Source organism: Nerophis ophidion, linkage group LG04 (assembly GCF_033978795.1).
Source record: "Nerophis ophidion isolate RoL-2023_Sa linkage group LG04, RoL_Noph_v1.0, whole genome shotgun sequence".
NCBI lineage: Eukaryota > Metazoa > Chordata > Actinopteri > Syngnathiformes > Syngnathidae > Nerophis > Nerophis ophidion.
Genome location: NC_084614.1, coordinates 13,120,667 through 13,148,465, shown reverse-complemented (window position 1 = coordinate 13,148,465; position 27,799 = coordinate 13,120,667). Strand labels below are relative to the sequence as shown.

The following is a 27,799-nucleotide window of genomic DNA, read 5'->3' as shown; positions in this document are numbered from 1 at the left end:
ATTGCTGAGCTCAGCACAAATAGAATTCATTAACATACATGTTGCTTCATCTCTCTCTCTTAAAGCCACGGCGCGACATACGGCTTTTTAAAAAGGACACACAATGGACCTGACCTCTGTGTCCTCAATTGCATTTACACACACACACACACACACACACACACACAGACACACACACACACACACACACACTCACGCACCTACGTAAATCTGTCCCTCCATTCAGCGAGGAGCCTCACAGATGGTGCGACTATTCAAATTAGGTTCTCACAGTTTGAGCTGCCACACGTTTTCCTCTCTGAATAAATGGAGGGAATGAATGAGTGAATGTTGGATTAAATACCTGGATGGATGAGGGAATTAAATGTGAGTGAGTACAAAAATTAGTCAGGGAGTGAATGAACGGATCAATGACGTATGAAGAAGTGAAGAAAAGAATATGCGTGTGGATGGATGAAGAATGAATGAGCGAATGAAATGATTAATGAATGGATCGATGAAGAAGGAATGGGTGAATAAATGGATTCAGCGAGTGAATAAAATAAGTGTATGCATCGATGAATGAGCAAATAAAATGAATGAATGGATAGGTAAACAATGAATGAGTGAATAAAATGATTAATGAATGGATTGATGAAGAAGGAATGAGTGAATAAATGGATCAATGAAGACTCACTGAGTGAAAAAAGTATGTATTGATGAAAAATGAATGAATGTATCGTAAACAATGAATAAGTGAATAAAGTGATTAATAAATGGAACGATGATAACTCAGTGAGTGAATAAAAAAAGTGTATGCATCGATGAATGAGCAAATAAAATGAATGAAAGGATCGGTGAACAATGAATGAGTGAATGAAATGATTAATGAATGGCTCAGTGAAGAAATCGATCAATGAAGACTCATTGAGTTAATGAATTAAGTACGCATTGATGAAAAATGAATAAACAAATACATTTAATGAATGGATCGGTAAACAGTGAATAAGTGAATAAAATGATTAATAAATGCATTGACGAAGAAGGAATGAGTGAATAAATGGATCGTTGAAGACTCAGTGAGTGAATGAAATAATTGTATGCATTGATGCAAAATGAATTAATGGATCTGTAAACGATGAATGAGTGGATAAAATAAGAGTGAGTGAGTAAATGAATGAGTGAATAAAATGATTCATGAATGGCTCGATGAAGAAGGAATGGGTGAATAAATGAATCGATGAAGACTCAGCGAGTGAATAAAATAAGTGTATGCATCGATGAATAAACAAATAAAATGAATGAATGGCTAGTTAACAATGAATGAGTGAATAAAATTATTAATGAATGGCTCGATGAAGAAGGAATGAGTGAATAAATCGATCAATGAAGACTCCCTGAGTGAATAAAATAAGTATGCATTGATGAAAAATGAATGAACAAATAAAATGCCGCCCCCATAGATAGATTGATCGATGAAAAATAAATGTGAGTGAATTGCTGAATTACTGTTTGAATCCATTAATAGATTGACGAAGCATGAGTGAGTGAACAAAAGGATGAGTAATTGAATGAATGCATAGACCGAGGAAAAATGAATGAGTGAATACGGTAACAAGCGACTGAGTGAACAAATGGATTGATGAAGAGTGGGGACAAAACAATTTGTGAATGGGTGAATGAGTGCACCTGAGGAGTGTAAAATGATCAGAGACGTCCAAGTGGGGACCGGGTGTGCCGGGCGATGATGTCATCATATCATATTCCCACGGACACACCTGCGTCTCATGTCCTCTTTGTCCACACAACAATGTCAACATTTCCCAAAACGACCACAAGGATGAGGGTGAAAGTACTTTTCCACCAATTGCAGTATTTTTGAAGTAAACAAAGTACTTTATTTGGCGGAAAAACACAAAATATTGTGATGGCTTTATTTGAGTCTTACTTTAGATCTAGTTTCCCACCCGCAGACAAGACAGAAAGTCACGGCAACGTTACTGATGAAATGTCCGTAACGGTTGGGTTCCTGGTTCGATCCCCAGCGTCCACCAATATAGTCACGTCCGTTGCGTCCTTGAGCGAGACACTTCACCCTTGCTCCTGATTGTGTCATGGTTAGGGCCTCACACGGCAGCTCCCGCCGTCTGGGTGTGAATGGGTGAATGTGGAAATAGTGTCAAAGCACTGTAGTACAAACCCCGTTTCCATATGAGTTGGGAAATTGTGTTAGATGTAAATATAAACGGAATACAATGATTTGCAAATCATTTTCAACCCATATTCAATTGAATATGCTACAAAGACAACATATTTGATGTTCAAACTCATAAACTTTATTTATTTATTTTTTAAATAATTAACACGTACCAAAGTAGTTGGGAAAGGGCATGTTCACCACTGCATTACATCACCTTTTCTTTGAACAACACTCAATAAACGTTTGGGAACTGAGGAAACTAATTGTTGAAGCTTTGAAAGTGGAATTCTTTCCCATTCTTGTTTTATGTAGAGCTTCAGTCGTTCAACAGTCCGGGGTCTCCGCTGTCGTATTTTACGCTTCATAATGCGCCACACATTTTCAATGGGAGACAAATCTGGACTGTAGGCGGACCAGGAAAGTACCTGCACTCTTTTTTACGAAGCCACGCTGTTGTAACACATGCTGAATGTGGCTTGGCATTGTCTTGCTGAAATAAGCAGGGGCGTCCATGAAAAAGACGGCGCTTGAATGGAAGCATATGTTGCTCCAAAAGCTGTATGTACCTTTCAGCATTAATGGGGCCTTCACAGATGTGTAAGTTACCCATGCCTTGGGCACTAACACACCCCCATACCATCACAGATGCTGGCTTTTGAACTTCGCGTCGATAACAGTCTGGATGGTTCGCTTCCCCTTTAACACGGTGTTGAATTTTTCCAAAAACAATTGGAAATGTGGACATGTCAGACCACAGAACACTTTTCCACTTTGCATCAGTCCATTTTAGATGATCTCAGGCCCAGAGAAGCCGGTGGCGTTTCTGGATGTTGTTGATAAATGGCGGTTGCTTTGCATAATAGAGCTTTAACTTGCACTTACAGATGTAACAGCGAACTGTATTTAGTGACAGTGGTTTTCTGAAGTGTTCTGAAGCCTTAATTTGCCCAGGTCTGGTTTAAGTTGTGTTTTCGCCTTGTGCGCCTTTTGTTTGTTCCTTTTTTTTTTGGGTGAAGATTAAATTATGTTTTAACCTGCCAGCCTTGTCCCGAGCTGTCCGTCTGCCTTCCTGGAAGAAAGACCCCGCCCCCCCATCTTGACACATCCTCATATTTGGATGACCTCATGTGGTCCGTTCCTGTACCCGGCCTGATTGGCGCAGGTACCTGAAACAGGAAGTCGGCGTTGTCGGAGGAGTAGCCGTACCTAATGAAGTGTCCAGCTTACACTCCGTGTCACTTTTCCCACACGCCTGTCGTCTTCTCCTGAAATACGGCGGCGGGGGGGAGCAAAATGTGGGCGCCCCCCGACACCCACACCCCAAACCCCTCCCCTCCTCGGCTTCTTGGTGTGGTGGTGTCTCGCTGTGGCTAGTTAGCTATGCGGCGTAGGCTGTTTATAGCTACGTAAAATGCAGAGCTGCTCCAAGTACACCCCCCCGCCCCCCACACACACACACACATGCCACAACCAAAACTTGTGATTTTAGGCATTGCAATTAGATGCAGTGACGCAAAGCTCTCTGGCGCTCCATTGACACCACAATATCAGCTCATAAATCCAACATCCTGGGACACAGCAAGCAGCAGAAACACCCCTTTGTGTGTGTGTGTGTGGGTGTTTGTGAGTGCGTGCGCGCGGCACCACCTTGCACGTCTTCACTTTTTACCGTGTCGACATTTGTCCTGTGGCAGCATTTTCTCTGAATGAATGCCCGAATAAACACATGAAGCTGTGTTGGCCCTGCGATGAGGTGGCGACTTGTCCAGGGTGTACCCCACCCCGCCTTCCGCCCGAATTCAGCTGAGATAGGCTCCAACAACCCAACCCCCCGTTGTCAGAGAGCATGTTGTTGTGGAATATTTGTTGGAAAATGACCAAAATTCAAAGGTCAAATTAACGTCAGAAACTGACATTGAATAAAAGTTGTCAAAAAGCATGTTGTTCCAACGTTGTATTTGTGTGGTGGAATATTAGTTGGGAAATGACCAAGTTTCAAATGTTAAATCAACGTCAAAACCTGACATTCATTGAATGTCGTCAAAAAGCATGCTGTTTCAACGTTGTATTTGTGTCGTGGAATATTGGTTGGGAATTGACCAAATTTCAATGCTCCAATCAAGGTCAGACCCCAACATTGAATAAACGTCAAAAAGCACGTTGTTTCAAGGTCAAATCAACGTCACAACTCGACATTGAATAAAAGTCGTCAAAAATCACCTTGTTTCAACGTTGTATTTGTGTGATAGAATATTAGTTGGGAAATGACCACATTTTAAAGGTCAAATCAACATCAGAACCCAACATTGATTAAACGTCGTCAAAAAGCATGTTGTTTCAACGTTGTATTTGTGTCGTGGAATATTGGCTGGGAAATGACCAAATTTCAATGCTCGGATCAGGGTCAGACCCCGACATTGAATAAACGTTGTCAAAAAGCATGTTGTTTCAAGGTCAAATCAACGTCACAACTCGAAATTGAATAAAAATCGTCAAAAATCACCTTGTTTCAACGTTGTATTTGTGTGATAGAATTTTAGTTGGGAAATGACCAAATTTCAAAGGTCAAATCAACGTCAGAACCCAACATTGATTAAATGTTGACAAAAAGCACGTTGTTTCAACGTTGAATTTGTGTAGTAGAATAATGGTTGGGAAATAACTACATTTCATTGGTCAAATCAACGTCAAAACCCAAAAATTTAATAAACGTCACAAATCATGTTGTTTCAATGTTGTATTTGTGTAGTAGAATATTGGTTGGGAAATGACCAAATTTCAATGATCAAAATAACGTCACAACCTGACATTGAATAAACGTTGTCAAAAAGCACGTATTTGTGTTGTAGAATAATCGTTGGGAAATGACCAAATTTCAGTAGTCCAGTCAATGTCAGAACCCATCATTGATTAAACGTTGTATTAAAGCATGTTGTTTCAACGTTGTATTTGTGTCGTAGACTATTGGTTGAGAAATGACCAAATTTCAATGGTCAAATCAACATCACAAGTTAATATTGAATAAACATCGTCAAAAGGCATGTTGCTTCAACGTTGTATTTGTGTTGTGGAATATTGGTTGGGAAATGACCAAATTTCAATTCAATGGGCAACTCAACATCAGAACCCAACGTTGATTAAATGTTGACAAAAAGCATGTTGTTTCAACGTAGGTATTTGTGTTCTAGAATATTGGTTGGAAAATGACCAAAATTCAACGCTGAAATCAGCGTCTGAACCCAACATTGATTAAACGTCATCAAAAAGCATGTTTTTTAAAGGTATTTGTGTTGTGGAGTATTGGTTGGGAAATGACCAAATTTCAAAGGTCAAATCAACGTCACAACTTATCATTGATTAAACGTATTAAAGCACGTTGTTTCAACGTTGTATTTGTGTTGTAGAATATCGGTTGGGAAATGACCAAATTTCAAAGGTCAAATCAACATCAAAACCTGACATTTATTGAATGTCGTCAAAAAAGCATGTTGTTTAAACGTTGTATTTGTGTCTTAGAATATTAGTTGGGAATTGGCCAAATTTCAATGCTCAAATCAAGGTCAGACCCCAACATTGAATAAACGTTGTCAAAAAGCACGTTGTTTCAAGGTCAAATCAACGTCACAACTCGACATTGAACAAAAGTCGTCAAAAATCACCTTGTGTCAACGTTGTATTTGTGTGATAGAATATTTGTTGGGAAATGACCAAATTTCAAAGGTCAAATCAACATCTGAACCCAACATTGATTAAACGTCGTCAAAAAGCATGTTGTTTCAACATTGTATTTGTGTTGTGGAATATTGGTCGGGAAATCAACAAATGTCAATGGTCAAAATTAACGTCAGAAACAAACATTGAATAATCATCGTCAAAAAGCATGTTGTTTCAACGTTGTATTTGTTGTAGGATATTGGTTGGGAAATGACCAAAATTCAAAGGTCAAATCAATGTCAGAACCCAACATTGAATAAACATTGTCAAAAAGCACCGTCACACCTATGGATCATGTTTTGTTTTGTCATGTTATGTTTTGATTTTGGACATTCAGTCACGTTTTGCACTTCCTGGTTTTGTTTGTTTCCACGCCAACCTATTAGTTTCCACCTGGTCACCTCATTCACGCCCTCGATTATCTGCTTCATGCCTTGCAATGCTGTCCCTTTTGTCCACGTAAGTTTTTGTTATTCATGCCACTGCGCAAGTGCTTTTGTTTCATGTTTGTAGTTTATAGCCTTTGTGCTAGTCTTTTGTTTCATAGCCCAGTTTTTTGTACCGCCATTGTGCGCGCTTTTTTCAGTTTTAGTGTTAAAATAAAGATGTACCTACCTTCATGCCGTTTCCACTCCATTCGCTTCGCACCCCGGGAAAACAACCCAAGACCAAGTCCTAGCCTGACAAGCACGTTGTTTCAATGTCAAATCAAGGTCACAACCTGACATTGATTAAACGTTGCCAAAGAGCACGTTGTTGTGGAATATAGATTGGGAAATGACCAAATTTCAACGGTCAAACCAACGTCACAACCCAACATTGATTAATAGTCGTCAAAAATCATGTTGTTTCAACGTTGTATTTGTGTTGTGGAATATTAGTTGGGAAATGACCAAATTTCAACGGTCAAATCATGGTCACCACCTGACATTGATTAAATGTCGTCAAAAGGCATGTTGTTTCAAGGTCAAATTAAGATCACAGCCTGACATTGATTAAACGTTGTCAAAGAGCACGTGTTGTGGAATATTGGTTAGGAAATTACCAAATTTCAATGGTCAAACAGTTCCCTAGTTTGTGCCTCATTCCTGTGAGAATCCTGCGTGTGACTGAGTGGGATTACCCAGGAGGAGCTGCGGTGTACTTCACACAACCAGCAGGTGTCATCAGTGAGCAGATAATACTCTATCATCTCTTTCTCTTTTGGACTTACTAGCTGGGGGGGTTGGGGCGCCGCGAACAATGAGTGGGGCACGAGGCAAAAACTAAGCCGGACCCGCACCTTTTAAATACAGTCCGCATCCAACCCTGAAAATAGACAAACGAGCGACTCTCAGCTGCCGTATGGCCTGGATTTAGATACGTGCTAAGTGTGTGTGTAGGGAGTAGGGTGGGGAGGGGGGGTGGGGCGGTCTACTGGGCCCGCCTCAAGGGGTCTGCATGTAGGGAGGGGAGTGTGTGTGTTTATTTGAATTGGTGTGTTTTTAAAGTCACGCTGAGTCGAGATAAGCGAGACGAAAGGAAAGTGGGGCGAGGATTGGGACTAGGGGGGCACATCTGTGTTGAAATGGGGCGATTGGGGGGGGCACTGCTGATGTTATTTTTTCGGGTTGTTTTAATGACGTTACGCAACACCTCTTGGTGTTAAAGCCCTGTTTTGTGTGTGTCTTCTTGTATTTCTACCCTTCTTGAGACACGAAGAAGGAAAAGTATCTTCCATATGAGGAGGTGTGACATAAATCATGGTCCCAATAACATTGCATCTAATAGAGAATGTCTCATTTGCACCCCTGCTGGTGACATCCATCAAAATGAGGGTGGTCCCAAAAAGGAGGGATTTTTTAAATTGACTGTGTCGCTTTTAAAAGTGCTCCCCCTATGTTTAACATATGAAATAACAAGTGTGTATAAGAAAATTGAAATGTACCCATTTGGCCAAAATTAATTTAAAACAAATAAATATGTATATAAAGACATACTGTAATAACTTGAAGTAAATAATGAAGATTAAAAACCGATTACAACCCAAAAAACGACTAAAAGCAGTCTTTTTGTCACAGTGTTAACTTTTTTCCTATAAAATTGGGAACAATTTCTCACATTCTTTCTGTTTCTGTAATATTGCAATATTTTCTCGTAAGATTATTACTTTTCAATGCAAAAGGGTGAGATTCAGACTTTTGTCGCAATATTGCAAGTTTTTATTGTCCCCATTAAATAGTGACGTTTTTTTAGGAGGGGGGGGGCAAAATGATGACTTTTATCATCATTTTGCCAAGTAATTTTTAAGGGATTTTTAAAATTGACTCTCTGTTGCATTTAAAAGTGCTCCCCCTCTGGTCAACATGTGAAATAACAAGTGTGTGTAGGAAATTGAAATGCGCCCCCTTTGGCCCAAATTAATAATAATGAAATTTAGAAAAAATAAATAAATATATATATATATATATATATATATATATATATATATATGTGTGTATATATTTATGTGTGTATATATATATATATACTGTATATATATGTATGTATATATATGCATGTATATTTTTATTTTTATTTAATTGAGGTGATTACAGTATGTCTCTATACATACATCTATATATATATATATACATATATATGTATATATTTATTACAGTATATACATACATATATATGTATATATATATGCATATATATATACATATATATGTATGTATATAGAGACATACTGTAATAGCTTGATGTAAATAATGAAGATTAAAAAGCAATTACAAACAAAACAATTATAATTAACTAAAAGCTGCCCTTTTTTCATATCTGCATAGTATGTCTATATTATTAATAATATAAATACAAATGGCCCTGCGATGAGGGGGTGACATGTCCGCCCGATTGTAGCTGAGATAGGCACCAGCGCCCCCCACCACCCCAAAGGGAATAAGCGGTAGAAAATGGATGGCGTGTGTATTTAGAAAGGGTGGTCCTAAAGAGGTAGGCATTTTTCCGTAGGTCTCAAGAAGGTAACAAATACATGAATGTGTGCGTGTGTGCATGTGCGTGTGTGTGTGTGTGTGTGTTGTGTGTGTGTGTGTGTGTGTGTGTGTGTGTTGTGCACAAACCTCCCACCCGACCCCCCAAAAAGACGGAATTCTTTGCGAAAGGCAAAGGTTGCCAATGGCAACGGCCTTCATTGTGAGACTCTGGACAACACACACACACACACTGCGTTTCTCATAAACTCACTGCACACACACACACACACTTTGAGGGAAGCACTCTAAGGGAAGCGCACCTCTTCCCACCAACTGACAAGGTGGACACTCTCCGTGGGAGGGGGAGGGGGAAAGGGGTGCGTTCAGGTTTCCAGATTCCATTATGACTTTATTGGCTTTTAAAGGCATCATGTTTCCTGCGTCTGGAGCCAGAGGGGGCGGAGCTTCGGTTTGGTTTAGCATCACAGTCGCAGCGGCCCGGCTCCGCCCCCTCCCATCACCACCAGCCCCCCCTCAGTTTGGATTTAGATCAGCGTGCAGATAAAGTGGCCACAGAAGCGTGGGGCAGTTTTCCAGCACCTGCAGTCCTTACTTGTCACTTGGCAGCCAAAGGCGGCGATACAGCAATTAGCGGGTATCGAACAGGCGGGGAGAAGAGGGAAAATAGTGGCAGCGCTGCAAAAAGTACAGTATCATACATCGTGGATAATTGTATCCTGTGGCATATTTTACTGTAGTTGGAAATCATCTGTCATCATTCAACCTTTGATAATTATACTGCAAACATGATTGTAACCAGTGATATTAGTTGGTCATTGATTGTATCGCATATGATATCACACACAAGTAAACGCGCTGCAGGGCCGCACACACACACACACACACACACACACACACACACAGTAAACCCGCTGCAATACTGCTAGTATTGAACACAAGTAAACACACTGCGAGACTGCTTGTATTGCACATGATATCACTCACAAGTAAACACGCTGCAAGCAAGACTGCTTGTATCGCACACGATATCACACAAGTAAACAGGCTGGGGGGCTGCTTGTATCGCACATTATTTCACACACAAGTAAACCCAGTGGAGGCCTGCTTGTATTGCACATGATATCACACACATCTAAACCCACTGCAGGACTGCTTGTATCGCACATGATATCACTCACAAGTAAACACGGTGCGAGACTGCTTGTATTGCACATGATATCACACACAGGTAAACACGCTGGGGGGCTGCTTGTATCACACATAATATCACACACAAGTAAACACACTGCAGGACTGCTTGTATCGCAAATGATATCACACACAAGTAAACACACTGCAGGACTGCTTGTATCGCACGTGATATCACTCACAAGTAAACCTAATGGAGGCCTGCTTGTACTGCACATGATATCACACACAAGTAAAAACGCTGGGGGGCTGCTTGTATCGCACATGATATCACACACAAGTAAACCCAGTGGAGGCCTGCTTGTATTGAACATGATATCACACACAAGTAAACACGCTGCAAGACTGCTTGTATTGAACATGATATCACACACAAGTAAACACGCTGCAAGACTGCTTGTATTGAACATGATATCACACACATGTAAACACACTGCAGGACTGCTTGCATTGCACATGATATCACTCACAAGTAAACACGCTTCAAGCAAGACTGCTTGTATCGCACATGATATCACACACAAGTAAACACGCTGCGGGACTGCTTGTGTCGCACATGATATCACACACAAGTAAACACGCTGCAGGACTGCTTGAATTGCACACGATATCACACAAGTAAACAGGCTGGGGGGCTGCTTGTATCGCACATTATTTCACACACAAGTAAACCCAGTGGAGGCCTGCTTGTATTGCACATGATATCACACACATGTAAACCCACTGCAGGACTGCTTGTATCGCACATGATATCACTCACAAGTAAACACGGTGCGAGACTGCTTGTATTGCACATGATATCACACACAGGTAAACACGCTGGGGGGCTGCTTGTATCGCACATAATATCACACAGAAGTACACACACTGCAGGACTGCTTGTATAGCAAATGATATCACACACAAGTAAACACACTGCAGGACTGCTTGTATCGCACGTGATATCACTCACAAGTAAACCTAATGGAGGCCTGCTTATACTGCACATGATATCACACACAAGTAAAAACGCTGGGGGGCTGCTTGTATCGCACATGATATCACACACAAGTAAACCCAGTGGAGGCCTGCTTGTATTGCACATGATATCACACACAAGTAAACATGCTGGAGGCCTGCTTGTATTGCACATGATATCACACACAAATAAACCCAGTGGTGGCCTGCTTGTATTGCACAGGATTTCACCCACAAGTAAACTCAATGGATGGAAGACTGCATGTATTGCACATGATATCACACACAAGTAAACACGCTGCAAGACTGCTTGTATTGAACATGATATCACACACATGTAAACACACTGCAGGACTGCTTGCATTGCACATTATATCACTCACAAGTAAACACACTGCGAGCAAGATTGCTTGTATCGCACATGGTATCACACACAAGTAAACACGCTGCAAAACTGCTTGTATCGCACATGATATCACACACAAGCAAACACGCTGCAGGACTGCTTGTAGCACAAATGATAACACACACAAGTAAACACTGCATGACTGCTTGTATCGCACATGATATCACTCACAAGTAAACACGCTGCAAAAGTGCTTGTATTGGATCCGTGCACATTTTGACACATTTTAGTTTAGGGTATTTAGAGACATATTTACATCACCCCCCCCCCCCCCCCCCCCTCAACCCCTCCCCCAAAAATGTAAATGAGGGTGTGATTGGGTCTGGTTCTCCCTCAGACTTGAGAGGCTGTGCTTCCATGATGATGTCATCTATTATACATCAGCCTGCAAGTGCCTGCTAAATACTTCAGCAACCGCTGTTTGCTGCACCGCCGTGTCCAGCGTCAAACACGGCCGACAAGCGGGTCAGAGGTCGCGGGAAAAGCGCCTGATGAACGAGGACGGGGTCAAGCGGCTTTGAACTGCCGCGTTGTTGTACATGTTATGCAAATGTGTTCATATATATGATGTCATGCTCCCTTACAAGGCAGGAGAAGGTAAACAAAAGTGAATTTGTGCTACGACGCCATCCTAGATGACATCGCAAATTATCGCTAATGAGCATGACAAAGATCTCATTATCGTACTTGCCAACCTTGAGACCTCCGATTTCGGGAGGTGGGGTGTGGGGGGGCGTGGTCGGGGGTGGGGCTTGGGCGTGGTTAAGAGGGGAGGACTATATTTACAGCTAGAATTCACCAAGTCAAGTATTTCATATATATATATAAATAAGAGAAATACTTGAATTTCAGTGTTCATTTATTTACACATATACACACACATAAAACTCATCTACTCATTGTTGAGTTAAGGGTTGAATTGTCCATCCTTGTTCTATTCTCTCACTACTTTTCTAACCATGCAGTATCTTCCTCGTTCTTCTGCTTCGTCTCCTTGTGTGCACAGTTGCGCACTGCGCTCTCTAAAAGCCGTAGATGTTATTGTCACATGGCATGGCTCGGTTGGTAGAGTGGCCGTGCCAGCAACTTGAGGGTTGCAGGTTCGATACCCGCTTGTGCCATCCTAGTTACTGCCGTTGTGTCCTTGGGCAAGACACTTTACCCACCTGCTCCCAGTGCCACCCACACCGGTTTAAATGTAACTTAGATATTGGGTGTCACTTTGTAAAGCGCTTTGAGTCACTTGAGAAAAGCGCTATATAAATATTCACTTCACTTCATGTCGCATATGCATGTACAGTAGATGGCAGTATTGTCCTGTTTAAGAGTGTCACAACATTGCTGTTTACGGCAGACGAACTGCTTTACGGTAGACGAAAATGTGACTGCTGTTGTTGTGTGTTGTTTTACCGCGCTGGGAGGCTGTTAATGAAACTGCCTAACAATGAACACACATAAAAAAACAAGAACTCTCCCCCGATCATTCTACAGTTATAACGTCATTGGGCAGACACGCTATTTATATTGTGGGAAAGCGGACGTGAAAACAGGCTGTCGACACGTCACTCAGATCCGCATGGAGGTGAAGGGGGCGAGGCCTCCAGCTCCGCCTGAATTTCGGGAGATTTTTCGGGAGAAAATTTGTCCAGGGAGGTTTTTGGGAGAGGCGCTGAATTTCGGGAGTTTCCTTTCCGGGAGGGTTGGCAAGTATGCTCATTATACATCACGGATCGTAAAATTTTGCGAGAAATATTTCGGACAAAAACCAAGTTTCCGCCTCAAACAAAATATATTTCCACTATTTCTCCGAAAAATAACCACCATAAAGCACGTAGATTTTTCTGCCTGGCTTACAAAGATGTAGTAACTGCCCTGACCACATGATGGCGACAATACACATGTTATTTCCATCCATTTTCTTCTGCTTATCCAAGGTCAGGTCGCGGGGGCAGCAGCCTAAGTAGGGAAGCCCCGACTTCCCTCCCCCCAGCCACTTTGTCCAGCTCCTCCCGGGGATCCCCAGGCCTTCCCAGGCCAGCTGGGAGTTCAGGATCTTCCCCATGGCCTCCTACCGGTTGGACGTGCCCTAAACACCTCCCTAGGGAGGCGTTCGGGTGGCATCCTGACCAGATGCCCGAACCACCTCATCTGGCTCCTTTCAATGTGGAGGAGCAGCGGCTTTACTTTGAGTTCCTCCCAGATGGAAGAGCTTCTCACCCTATCTCTGAGGGAAACTCATTTGGGCCGCTTGTACCCGTGATCTTGTCGTTTCGGTCATAACCCAAAGCTCATGACCATAGGTGAGGATGGGAACGTAGATCGAGCGGTAAATTGAGAGCTTTGCCTTCCGGCTCAGCTCCTTCTTCACCACAACGGATCGATACAGCGTCCGCATTACTGTCGATCCACTCTTCCCTCACTCCTGAACAAGACTCAGAGGTACTTGAACTCCTCCACTTGGCAGGGTCTCCTTCCCAACCCGGAGATGGCACTCCACCATTTCCCAGACGAGAACCAAGGACTCGGACTTGAAGGTGCTGATTCTCATCCCGGTCACTTCACACTCAGCTGCGAACCAATCCTGTGAGAGCTGAAGATCCTGGCCATATGAAGCCATCAGGACGACATCATCTGCAAAAAGCAGAGACCTAATTCTGTAGCCACCAAACCGGATCCGCTTTGCGCCTAGAAATTCTGTCCATAAAAGTTATGAACAGAATGGGTGACAAAGGGCAGCCTTGGCAGAGTCCAACCCTCACTGGAAACGGGTCAAATAGGAACGCTCGTATCGCACGTGATATCGCTGAGCTTCAGGGTGTGGTCTTTTCTACCGGTTCTGGTCAGGGGGCGGGGTTTGTTGAAGGACCCTCCTTAAATGTGAAAACCAAGATGGGTGACTTGTTTTTTTCACCTTTTTCAAGTAAATTTTCCAACTTTGTGTTGGTCGGCCACAAAATGTGACACTAGTCTAGTTTTAGTGCGCCAAGGACTGGAGCTAGCATGTTAGCATTAGCAGCGGTTTTCCTATATTTTACTGGGGAAATAAAAACAAGAAGAAAGAGGGTGACGCCACAAACTGGCAAATGACTCCCGAGTTGAAAAGGTAGCGTCGTCTCTTCTCAGACGAGCTTGCATTTTCTCCTCCTTTTTTTTCCCTTTGATGTCCTGGCGTTGAGATCATCATTAGCCATGCGGAGAGCCAGATGTGCCGTGGTGGATCTTTTCCACCGCACCTTGTCTCCTCGCCCGGGCAGGCCTTGAAACTGACAAGAGTGTGTCTGTGTGTGTGTGTGTGTGTGTGTGTGTGTGTGTGTGTGTGTGTGTGTGTGTGTGTGTGTGTGTGTGTGTGTGTGTGTCACGCAGGGACACGCCTGGTCGCCTGTCGATGACGAGGGATCAGCACCTGACGACTTCTACGATGACGAGGACCTCTACTCCGGATCTGGCTCTGGATGTAAGTGTGTGTGTGTGTGTGTGTGTCTGTGTGTCTGTGTGTGTGTGTGTAAATTAATGTGTGTGTGTGTGTGTGTGTGTGTATGCGTGTGTGTGTGTGTGTGTGTGTCTAAGTGTGTGTGTGTCTGTGTATGCGTAAATAAATGTGTCTGTGTGTTTGTGTATATGATTGAAGGTGTATGTGAGTGTGTGTACGCGTGTTTGTGTGTGTGAACGTGTGTGTGATTGTATGTGTATATGTATGCATGAATGTGATTGTGTGTGTGTGTGTGTGTGTGTGTGTGTGTGTGTGTGTGTGAACATCTGTGTGTGTGTATGTATGTATGTATGTATGTGTGTGTGTGTGTGTGTGTGTGTGTGTTTGTGTATGTAAATAAATGTATGCGTCTAAGTGTATGTGTGTGTGTGTGTGTGTGTAAATAAATGTATGTGTGTAAGTGTGTATGATTGAAAGTGTATGTGAGCGTGTGTACGCGTGTTTGTGTGTGATTGTATGTGTATATGTATGCGTGAATGTGTGTGTGTGCGTGTGTGAACATGAGTGAGTGTGTGTGAATGTAAGTGTGTGTGTGTGTGTGTGTGTGTGTGTGTGTGTGTGTGTGTGTGTAAATAAATGTATGCATCTAAGTGTATGTGTGTGCGTGTGTGTGTAAATAAATGTATGTGTGTAAGTGTGTATGATTGAAAGTGTATGTGAGCGTGTGTACGCGTGTTTGTGTGTGAATGTGTGTGTGATTGTATGTGTAAATGTATGCATGAATGTGAGAATATGTGTGTGTGTGTGTGTGTACATGTATGCGTGAAAGTGTGTGTGTGTGTGTGTGAACGTGAGTGTGTGTACGCGCGTTTGTGTGCATGAATGTGCGTGTGATTGTATGTGTATATGTATGCATGAATGTGATTGTGTGTGTGTGAACATGTGTGTGCGTGTATGTGTGCGTGTGTGTGTGAACATCTGTGTGCGTGTATGTATGAATGTATATGTGTGTGTGTGTGTGTTTGTGTATGTAAATAAATGTATGTGTGTATGATTGAAAGTGTATGTGAGCGTGTGTACGCGTGTTGTGTGTGATTGTATGTGTATATGTATGCGTGAATGTGTGTGTGTGCGTGTGTGTGTGTTTGTGAATGTGAGACTGTGTGTATGTACGTGTGTGTGTGTGTATGAATGTGAGTGTGTGTACATGTATGATTGCATGTGTAAATGCATGCGCGAATGTGAGTGTGCATGCGTGTGTATGTGAGTGTGTGTGTTAATACGTGCGTGTGTATGTTTGTGTGTGTGAATGTGAGTGTGTGTACGTGTATGTTTGTAAGTGTATGTGTGCGTGTATGTGAGAGTGTGTATATGTGTGCGTGTACATGTATGATTGTACGCGTAAGTGAATGTGAGTATTAGTGTGAATGTTAGTGTGTATGTGTGTGTATTTATATACATATATAAATATATATATATATATAAATATATATATATATATTTATATATACATATATTTATATATATTAATATTTAAATATATATATTTATATTTATATATATATATATACATATATATATATATATATATATATATATATATATATATGTGTGTGTGTGTGCATGCGTAAGTATAAATGAGAATGCTTGTGTGTATGTAACTGAATGTGAGTGTGTTTGTATGTTTGTGTAAGTGCAAGTATGCGTGTGTGTGTCTATGTAAATGTATATGTATGTATGTGTGTGTGTGTATTTATGTTTGAATGTGTAAGTGTAAAAATGCATGTGTGCCTGTTCTTGTGTGTGCGTGTGTATATATACATACATATATATATACTGTATATATATATATATATATATATATATATATATATATATATGCGTGCATGTATATATATATACATGTGTGTGTGTGTGTGTGTGTGTGTGTGTGTAAGTGTAAGAGTGTGTTTGTATGTATGTGTGTGTATGTGAATGTGAGTGTGATCGTGTGCATGTGAGTGTATGTATATACTGTGTATATATATATATATGTGTGTGTGCATGTATATGTGTGTGTACGTATTAGTGCATGCGTGTGTGTGTGTAAGTGTAAGTATATATATATATATATATATATGTGTGTGTGTTATAGTGTTTGTGTATTTATGTGTGTGTAGGTCAGTGTGTTCGTGTGAACGTGAATGTGAGTGTGATAGTGTGCATGTGAGTGTGTGTATATATTTATATATATATATATATATATATATATATATATATATATGAGTGTGAATGTGTGTGTGTGAAAGTCAATCAGAGTGTCAATGTCTGTGTGTGTGTGTGTATGTGCGTGTGTATAAATAAGTGCACGTGTTTTAATGTGTGTATATATATATATATATATATATATATATATATATATATATATATATATATGTGTATGCATAAATGCATGCGTGTGTGTGAGTGTGTGTGTTAATGTGTATAGGTGTGTCTGTATGTTTGTGTAAATATGCGTGTGTATATGCGTGTGTGTGAATGTGTATTTATGTTAATGTGTGTAAGAATGCATGTGTCTGTTCATGTGTGTGTGCGTGTGTTTCTTAAAAAGCCGACAGCTGGTGGCTTTCAATCTACTGACCCCAAAGACCTCAGTCTCCACTCCACTGCCAGCCACTCCTTACACACACACACACACACACGCTCAGTGTAAACACGCTGTTTGTGGCAGCAAACTGGTTTGGATGCAGATTGATTAAAAAATTGCTGCAAACAAAGACACGCCCTCGCAAACAAGGAGCAGCCAGCAGCTCCATGGCGACCCCTTCCTCCCTCCTCCCTCCAACATTTTCTTCTCTGTAATCAGATTACACTCCGCACAGATTAGAGCCTCGCACGCACGCACACACACACACACACACACACTGACAGAGCGCACCTATGTGCCAAGGTTTGTCTGGCGTGTGTAGAAATGAGTTAAGCCTAAATCACATTGCTGTAATTGAAGCTGATGCTCCGGTCTGACTGTCTAACTCACTGTACTTTTGTCTTTGTTTACTCACATTCCATTTGTCTTTGTTTACTCACATCTCATCAACATGAGGGGTGCACATATCCCTTCTGGATATTGACCCCGTATCGTCAATGAAACATCTATTATTTATTTCTTCATGCATGGAATGATATCAGCTTGCACGTAAGACATCCGACACGAGCAGTCCTGCATCGTGTTTACTTAACACCGAAATGTCCACACCTTTGATTTTAGTCACCTTGTTTACAAAAGGTAAAGGAGCTAGCAGCTACGCAACAGCTAAGCACACAATAGCACACCAGCGAGACGTACGTAATAGTATTGCAGTGTAAAAACAGCACATATGCAAGTACCAACAAGTATCAAGTAATCATGGTTGCACATTACTTAGTCGTTAAAGTATCCAGTAACAAACGTGTCCGCATTTTAGTACAAAGATTTTTTTGCACAAAATTTTCCCACACTTAAAGGCCTACTGAAATGAGATTTTCTTATTCAAACGGGGATAGCAGGTCCATTCTATGTGTCACACTTGATCATTTCGCGATATTGCAATATTTTTGCTGAAAGGATTTAGTAGAGAACATCGACGATAAAGTTCGCAACTTTTGGTCGTCAATAAAAAAGCCTTGCCTGTACCGGAAGTAGCAGACGATGTGCGCGTGACGTAATCACGCAGCAAGAGGTATTCGGACTGAGAAAGCGACGATTTCCCCATTAATTTGAGCAAGGGTGAAAGATTCGTGGATGAGGAAAGTTAGAGTGAAGCACTAAAAAAAAGAAAGAAAGAAAAGGCGGCGACAGTGGGAGCGTTTCAGAGGTAATTAGACACATTTACTAGGATAATTCTGGAAAATCCCTTATCTGCTTATTGTTTTAATAGTGTTTTTGTGAGATTATAAAGTCATACCTGAAAGTCGGATGGCTGCGGTGAACGCCAGTGTCTCTGAGAGAAGCCGAGGAGCCAAGATCACAGCTGCCTTTTTGAGCTGCAGGATGAGGTCGCATAATCCACTGAAGTTTTCGGTAAGAGCCGACTTAATATCACAATTTTCCCATCCAAAAACTTGCTGGTTGACGTAGAGAAACATGTTCTCTTGACCACTCTGTGTTAAAGCTTTACAACAAACAGAGAAACACCGGCTGTGTTTCGGTGCTAAAGGCAGCTGCAATCCACCGCTTTGCACCAACAGCATTCTTCTTTGACGTCTCCATTATTAATTGAACAAATTGCAAAATATTCAGCAACACAGATGTCCAAATTACTGTGTAATTATGCGATGAAAAGAGACTACTTTTAGAAGTAAGTGGTGCAAGGCTAATATGTCCGCTACAACCCGAGACGTCACAAGCACGCGTCATCATTCCGTGACGTTTTCAACAGGATACCTCGCGGGAAATTTAAAAATGCAATTTAGTGAACTAAAAAGGCCGTATTGGCTTGTGTTGCAATGTTAATATTTCATCATTGATATATAAACTATCAGACTGAGCAAAAGGAATGTTGGTTTGAATAAAAATGTCAACATTTTTCATGTCAAGAATTCAGTTCACAGAATTCAAAAGCCAAAAATTTCAGCTGAATAATTTCAGCGGGAACACACCTGACTTAGAACACGACCCCTGGGGTGGAGGTAATTACCACGAGCAGCGGCGTGGAGAGAACAGTCGTGTGGAAAATTGCTTCCGCTCAGTGGGCGATCGGATTCTGTCCGACGGCGGCGTCTGGTTTGAGTCCATTTTGTCGAGTCCTGTCCTGCTTCAGCTCGTCGATAAACTTGCCTTCTTTCCCACAGTTCCCCAGACCAGAGTGAGGCCCACGTCAGGGGGCGTGTCCTTCACCACCGAGGAGCCCGCCCCCCTCTCCACCACGCAGGCCACGAGCCCCGCCCCCTCCGCCGCACCTGCCGTCGAGCCCGGCCCGGACCCGGACCCAGATCCCACCGAAACCGCAACAGCCCCCGCCCCCGCCGCCACAACCGCCGCCGTCATCGCCACATCCGCCGGCGTCATCCTGCCCACCGAGGCCGACGGCGAGAGCGGTGCATTCTGGGAGAAGGAGCTGGAGTCGGAGAAGGAGCGGGAGAGGCAGGCGGAGCGCGAGCGAGAGCGGGAACGCGAGCGGGAGCGGGTTCGGGAGATGGAGCGAGAACGGGAGCGGGAGCGGGAGAGAGAGCGGGAGCGCGAGAGGCAACGCGAGCTAGAGCGAGAGAGGGAGCTGGAGCGAATACGAGCCGCCGCCGCCGCCGCCCCCGCCCAGACCACTGCGCCCCCCGGGTCCTCGGCTGCAGTGACCACCGTCCCAGGGGGGAGTACGGCGCCCTCCACTGGCCCGGATGACCTGAGCACCGCCGATGAAGAAGACGTCTACATGTCGCCCGAACCTACTGGCGTGGAAGTGACCACGCAGGAGGTCACGCCCATCGCCACTGCTGAGCCCACCCCTGAACCCACCACCGCCCAGCCCACCACTACCCTCGCCACCACCAAGACCAGGTTCCCCTTCAGGCCCCGGGTTCCCATGACGACCACCACTCAGAAGGCGCCTACGGAGAGAAGCACCCGCCCACCACCGCAACCCACCACCACAAAGGTGACGTCATGGTTCTTTTATCGCATTCTCATTTGTAATCACAATTCTCACACGTTTTCCTAGTTCTCATTCCTTCTCATTTTGTCATGGTTCTCATGGTGTCACGGTTCCCATGCATGCATTGTCATGGTTCTCATGGTGTCACCGTTACCATGCATTGTCATGGTTCTCATGGTGTCACCGTTACCACGCATTGTCATGGTTCTCATGGTGTCACGGTTCCCATGCATGCATTGTCATGGTTCTCATGGTGTCACGGTTCCCATGCATGCATTGTCATGGTTCTCATGGTGTCACCGTTACCATGCATTGTCATGGTTCTCATGGTGTCACCGTTCCCATGCATGCATTGTCATGGTTCTCATGGTGTCACCGTTCCCATGCATGCATTGTCATGGTTCTCATGGTGTCACCGTTCCCATGCATGCATTGTCATGGTTCTCATGGTGTCACCGTTCCCATGCATGCATTGTCATGGTTCTCATGGTGTCATGGTTCCCAGGCATTGTCATGGTTCTCATGGTGTCACCGTTCCCATGCATTGTCATGGTTCTCATGGTGTCACGGTTCCCAGGCATTGTCATGGTTCTCATGGTGTCACGGTTCCCATGCATTGTCATGGTTCGCATGGTGTCACGGTTCCCACGCATTGTCATGGTTCTCATGGTGTCACCGTTCCCATGCATGCATTGTCATGGTTCTCATGGTGTCACCGTTCCCATGCATTGTCATGGTTCCCAGGCATTGTCATGGTTCTCATGGTGTCACCGTTCCCATGCATTGTCATGGTTCGCATGGTGTCACGGTTCCCACGCATTGTCATGGTTCTCATGGTGTCACCGTTCCCATGCATGCATTGTCATGGTTCTCATGGTGTCACCGTTCCCATGCATTGTCATGGTTCTCATGGTGTCACCGTTACCACGCATTGTCATGGTTCTCATGGTGTCACTGTTCCCATGCATGCATTGTCATGGTTCTCATGGTGTCACCGTTCCCATGCATGCATTGTCATGGTTCTCATGGTGTCATGGTTCCCAGGCATTGTCATGGTTCTCATGGTGTCACGGTTCGGACGCATTGTCATGGTTCTCATGGTGTCACCGTTCCCATGCATTGTCATGGTTCTCATGGTGTCACCGTTCCCATGCATGCATTGTCATGGTTCTCATGGTGTCACCGTTCCCATGCATGCATTGTCATGGTTCTCATGGTGTCATGGTTCCCAGGCATTGTCATGGTTCTCATGGTGTCACCGTTCCCATGCATTGTCATGGTTCTCATGGTGTCACGGTTCCCAGGCATTGTCATGGTTCTCATGGTGTCACGGTTCCCATGCATTGTCATGGTTCGCATGGTGTCACGGTTCCCACGCATTGTCATGGTTCTCATGGTGTCACCGTTCCCATGCATGCATTGTCATGGTTCTCATGGTGTCACCGTTCCCATGCATTGTCATGGTTCCCAGGCATTGTCATGGTTCTCATGGTGTCACCGTTCCCATGCATTGTCATGGTTCGCATGGTGTCACGGTTCCCACGCATTGTCATGGTTCTCATGGTGTCACCGTTCCCATGCATGCATTGTCATGGTTCTCATGGTGTCACCGTTCCCATGCATTGTCATGGTTCTCATGGTGTCACCGTTACCACGCATTGTCATGGTTCTCATGGTGTCACTGTTCCCATGCATGCATTGTCATGGTTCTCATGGTGTCACCGTTCCCATGCATGCATTGTCATGGTTCTCATGGTGTCATGGTTCCCAGGCATTGTCATGGTTCTCATGGTGTCACGGTTCGGACGCATTGTCATGGTTCTCATGGTGTCACCGTTCCCATGCATTGTCATGGTTCTCATGGTGTCACCGTTACCACGCATTGTCATGGTTCTCATGGTGTCATGGTTCCCAGGCATTGTCATGGTTCTCATGGTGTCACCGTTCCCATGCATGCATTGTCATGGTTCTCATGGTGTCATGGTTCTCATGGTGTCACGGTTCGGACGCATTGTCATGGTTCTCATGGTATCACTGTTCCCATGCATTGTCATGGTTCTCATGGTGTCACGGTTCACACGCATTGTCATGGTTCGCATGGTGTCACGGTTCCCACGCATTGTCATGGTTCTCATGGTGTCACCGTTCCCATGCATGCATTGTCATGGTTCTCATGGTGTCACCGTTCCCATGCATTGTCATGGTTCCCAGGCATTGTCATGGTTCTCATGGTGTCACGGTTCCCATGCATTGTCATGGTTCTCATGGTGTCACCGTTCCCATGCATTGTCATGGTTCTCATGGTGTCATGGTTCCCACGCATTGTCATGGTTCTCATGGTGTCACGGTTCCCATGCATTGTCATGGTTTTCATGGTGTCACGGTTCCCACGCATTGTCATGGTTCGTATGGTGTCCCGGTTCCTATGCATTGTCATGGTTCTAATGATGTCATGGTTCCCATGCGTTGTCATGGTTCTCATGGTGTCACGGTTCCCATGCATTGTCATGGTTCTCATGGTGTCACGGTTCCCACGCGTTGTCATGGTTCTCATGGTGTCACGATTCCATGCATTGTCATGGTTCGCATGGTGTCACGGTTCCCACGCATTGTCATGGTTCTCATGGTGTCACCGTTCCCATGCATGCATTGTCATGGTTCTCATGGTGTCACCGTTCCCATGCATTGTCATGGTTCTCATGGTGTCACGGTTCCCAGGCATTGTCATGGTTCTCATGGTGTCACGGTTCCTATGCATTGTCATGGTTCGCATGGTGTCACGGTTCCCACGCATTGTCATGGTTCTCATGGTGTCACCGTTCCCATGCATGCATTGTCATGGTTCTCATGGTGTCACCGTTCCCATGCATTGTCATGGTTCTCATGGTGTCACCGTTACCACGCATTGTCATGGTTCTCATGGTGTCACCGTTCCCATGCATGCATTGTCATGGTTCTCATGGTGTCACCGTTCCCATGCATGCATGGTCATGGTTCTCATGGTGTCACCGTTCCCATGCATGCATTGTCATGGTTCTCATGGTGTCATGGTTCCCAGGCATTGTCATGGTTCTCATGGTGTCACGGTTCGGACGCATTGTCATGGTTCTCATGGTGTCACCGTTCCCATGCATTGTCATGGTTCTCATGGTGTCACCGTTACCACGCATTGTCATGGTTCTCATGGTGTCATGGTTCCCAGGCATTGTCATGGTTCTCATGGTGTCACCGTTCCCATGCATGCATTGTCATGGTTCTCATGGTGTCATGGTTCTCATGGTGTCACGGTTCGGACGCATTGTCATGGTTCTCATGGTATCACTGTTCCCATGCATTGTCATGGTTCTCATGGTGTCACGGTTCACACGCATTGTCATGGTTCGCATGGTGTCACGGTTCCCATGCATTGTCATGGTTCGCATGGTGTCACGGTTCCCACGCGTTGTCATGGTTCTCATGGTGTCACGATTCCATGCATTGTCATGATTCTCATGGTGTCACGGTTACAACGCGTTGTCGTGGTTCTCATGGTGTCACCGTTCCCATGCATTGTCATGGTTCTCATTCTGTTAGCGTTCCCATGCATTGTCATGGTTCTCATGGTGTCAGCGTTCCCATGCATTATCGAGAGTCTCATGCGTTGTCATGGCTCTCATTCGTTGTCTTAGTTCTCATGAGTTCTTATTTGTTCTCATGGTTGCGTATTATCATGGTTCTTATGTGTTTTCATGAATTTTCGTAGTTCTCATGCATTCTCATGCACTGGAATGGTTCTTCAAGCATCATCGCGGTTCTCATGCGTTGTCATGGATCTCCTGCACTCGGATGGTTCTCATGCATTGTCATGGTACTCGTGCATTATGGTTCGCAAGAATTCTGATGCGTTCTCATGCATTGTCATGGTTCTAATGCATTCTTTATCATTTGTTCTCATGCACTATTATGCTTGCTACGCCTTGTCATGATTCTCATATGTTGTCACAGTTCTCATGAACTGTCAATAATTATCATGATTTCCTCTGCGTTCATATTAATTATCATGGATCTCATGCCTTCTCATGGTTCCCCATGTCTTGTCATGCAATATCATGGTCCTCATGCACTGTCATTGATTATCATGGTTTCCTCTCCGTTCATATTAATTATCCTGGTTCTCATGAACTGTGATTAAATATCATGCTTCTTATGTGGTCATACTAATGATCATGGTTCTCATATGTTGTCATGGTTCTCATGAACTGTCATTAATTATCATGGTTCTTGTGCCTTCATATTAGTTATCATGAATCTCATGCCTTGTCATGCATTATCATGGTCCTCATGGACTGTCATTAATTATCATGGTTCTTATACGTTCATATTAATTATCTTGGTTCTCAAGCCTTCTCATGGTTCCAATGCGTTATGTATGCACATGGCTCTCATTCGTTATCATGGTTCTCACGCATTATCATGATTCTCATGCATTCTCATAAATAATCACGGTGCCCATGTATTCTCATGCATTATCGTGATTCTCATAAATAATCATGGTACTTCTCATGTATTCTTATGGTTCCCATGCATTCTTATGAATGATCATGTACTCATTTGTTCTCATGCACTATTATGGTTGCTATGCATTGTCATGGTTCTCATTTGTTGTCACGGTTATCATGAACTGTCATTAATTATCATGGTTTCCTCTGCGTTCATATTAATTATCCTGGTTCTCATGAACTGTCATGAAATATCATGGTTCTTATGTGTTCATATTAATTATCATGGGTCTCATGAACTGTCATTAAATATCATGGTTCTTATGTGTTCATATTAGTTATTATGGTTCTCATATGTTGTCATGGTTCTCATGAACTGTCATTAAATATGGTTCTTATGTGTTCATATTATCATGGTTCTCATATGTTGTCATGGTTCTCATGAGCTGTCATTAATTATCATGGTTCTTCAGCGTTCATAATAATTATCATGGTTCTCATGAACTGTTATTAAATATCATGGTTATGTGTTCATATTAATTATCATGTTTCTCATATGTTGTCATGGTTCTCATGAGCTGTCATTAATTATCATTGTTCTTCAGCGTTCATATTAATGATCATGGATCTCATGTCTTCTCATAGTTCCCCATGTCTTGTCATGTAATATCATGGTCGTCATGCACTGTCATTAATTATCATGGTTTCCTCTGCGTTCATATTAATTATCCTGGTTCTCATGAACCGTCATTAAATATCATGGTTCTTATGCGGTCATACTAATTATCATGGTTCTCATGAACTGTCATTAATTATCATGGTTCTTCTGTTTTCATATTAATTCTCATGAATCTCATGCCTTCTCATGCATTATCATGGTCCTCATGCACTGTCATTAATTATCATGGTTCTTATACGTTTATATTAATTATCATGGTTCTCAAGCCTTCTCATGGTTCCAATGCGTTATGTATGCACATGGCTCTCATTCGTTATCATGGTTCTCATGCATTATTATGATTCTCATGCATTCTCATTAATAATCCTTATATATATATGTATTCTCATGCATAATCATGGTTCTAATGCGTTATGTATGCACATGGCTCTCATTCGTTATCATGGTTCTCACGCATTATCATGATTCTCATGCATTCTCATTAATAATCACGGTACTCATGTATTCTCATGCATGATCATGGTTCTCATGCATTATCATGATTCTCCTTAAAAATCATGGTACTTCTCAGGCAATCTTATGGTTCCCATGCATTCTTATGAATGATCATGTTCTCATTTGTTCTCATGTACTAATATGGTTGCTACGCCTTGTCATGGTTCTCACATGTTGTCACGGTTATCATGAACTGTCATTAATTATCATGGTTTCCTCTGCGTTCATATTAATTATCCTGGTTCTCATGAACTGTCATTAAATATCATGGTTCTTATGCGTTCATACTAATTATCATGGTTCTCAAGCCTTCTCATGGTTCCAATGCGTTATGTATTCTCTTGGTTCTTATGCATTCTCATTAATAGTCATGGTACTCATGTAATATCATGCATTATCACGGTTGTCCTGCAGGATCATAGTCCTCATTTGGTATCATGGTTCCAATGCGTTATGTATCCTCATGGTTCTCATGCGCTATCATGGTTCTCATGCATTCTCATTAATAATCGTTCTACATATGTATACTCATGCATGATAATGGTTCCAATGCATTATGTATGCACATGGCTCTCATTCGTTATAATGGTTCTCACGCATTATCATGATTCTCATTAATAATCATGGTACTCATGTATTCTCATGCATGATCATGGTTCTCATGCATTATCATGATTCTCCTTAATAATCATGGTACTTCTCATGCAATCTTATGGTTCCCATGCATTCTTATGAATGATCATGTTCCCATTTGTTCTCATGCACTATTATGGTTGCTACGCGTTGTCATGGTTCTCATATGTTTTCACAGTTATCATGAACTGTCATTAATTTTCATGGTTTCCTCTGCGTTCATGTTAATTATCCTGGTTCTCATGAACTGTCATTAAATATCATGGTTCTTATGCGTTCATACTAATTATCATGGTTCTCAAGCCTTCTCATGGTGCCAATGCGTTATGTACTCTCATGGTTCTTATGCATTCTCATTAATAGTCATGGTACTCATGTAATATCATGCATTATCACGGTTGTCCTGCAGGATCATGGCTCTCATTTGGTATCATGGTTCCAATGTGTTATGTATCCTCATGGTTCTCATGCGCTATCATGGTTCTCATGTATCGTGCATGATGACGGTTGTCCTGCATGATCATGGTTCTCATTCGTTATAATTATATATATATATATATATTTATATATATTGAAAAATTCCTAGTTTGTGAACCCGTTCTCAAACAATGGCAATAAAAAAAACTATTCTGATTCTGATTCCCGTGCATTCTCATTAACAATCATGGTACATATGTATTCTCATGCGTGATCATGGTTCTCATGAATTCTTATGAATAATCATGTTCTCATTTGTTCTCATGCAGTATTTTGGTTGTTACGCCTTGTCATGGTTCTCATATGTTGTCACGGTTATCATGAACTGTCATTAAATATCATGGTTTCCTCTGCGTTCATACTAATTATCATGGTTCTCAAGCCTTCTCATGGTTCCAATGCATTATGTATTCTCATGCATTCTCATCAATAATCATGGTACTCATGTAATATCATGCATGATCACGGTTGTCCTGCGTGACCATGGTTCTCATTTGTTCTCATGGTTCTCATGCGTTATAATGCTATATATAATGAGAAATTCCGAGTTTGAGAACCCGTTCTCAAACAATGGCAATACAAAAA

General features: G+C 42.7%; 1 protein-coding gene across 1 annotated transcript in view; it reads left to right on the top strand.

Annotated features, from left to right (window-relative positions):
* sdc3 (syndecan 3) overlaps positions 1-27,799 on the top strand; it is a 101,161-nt gene that overhangs the window by 58,649 nt on the left and 14,713 nt on the right. Inside the window, exons 2-3 of the mRNA XM_061897099.1 lie at positions 14,783-14,873; positions 19,659-20,455. Of these exons, the coding sequence (XP_061753083.1) occupies positions 14,783-14,873; positions 19,659-20,455 (888 nt within the window). The remainder of the gene's footprint in view (positions 1-14,782; positions 14,874-19,658; positions 20,456-27,799) is intronic.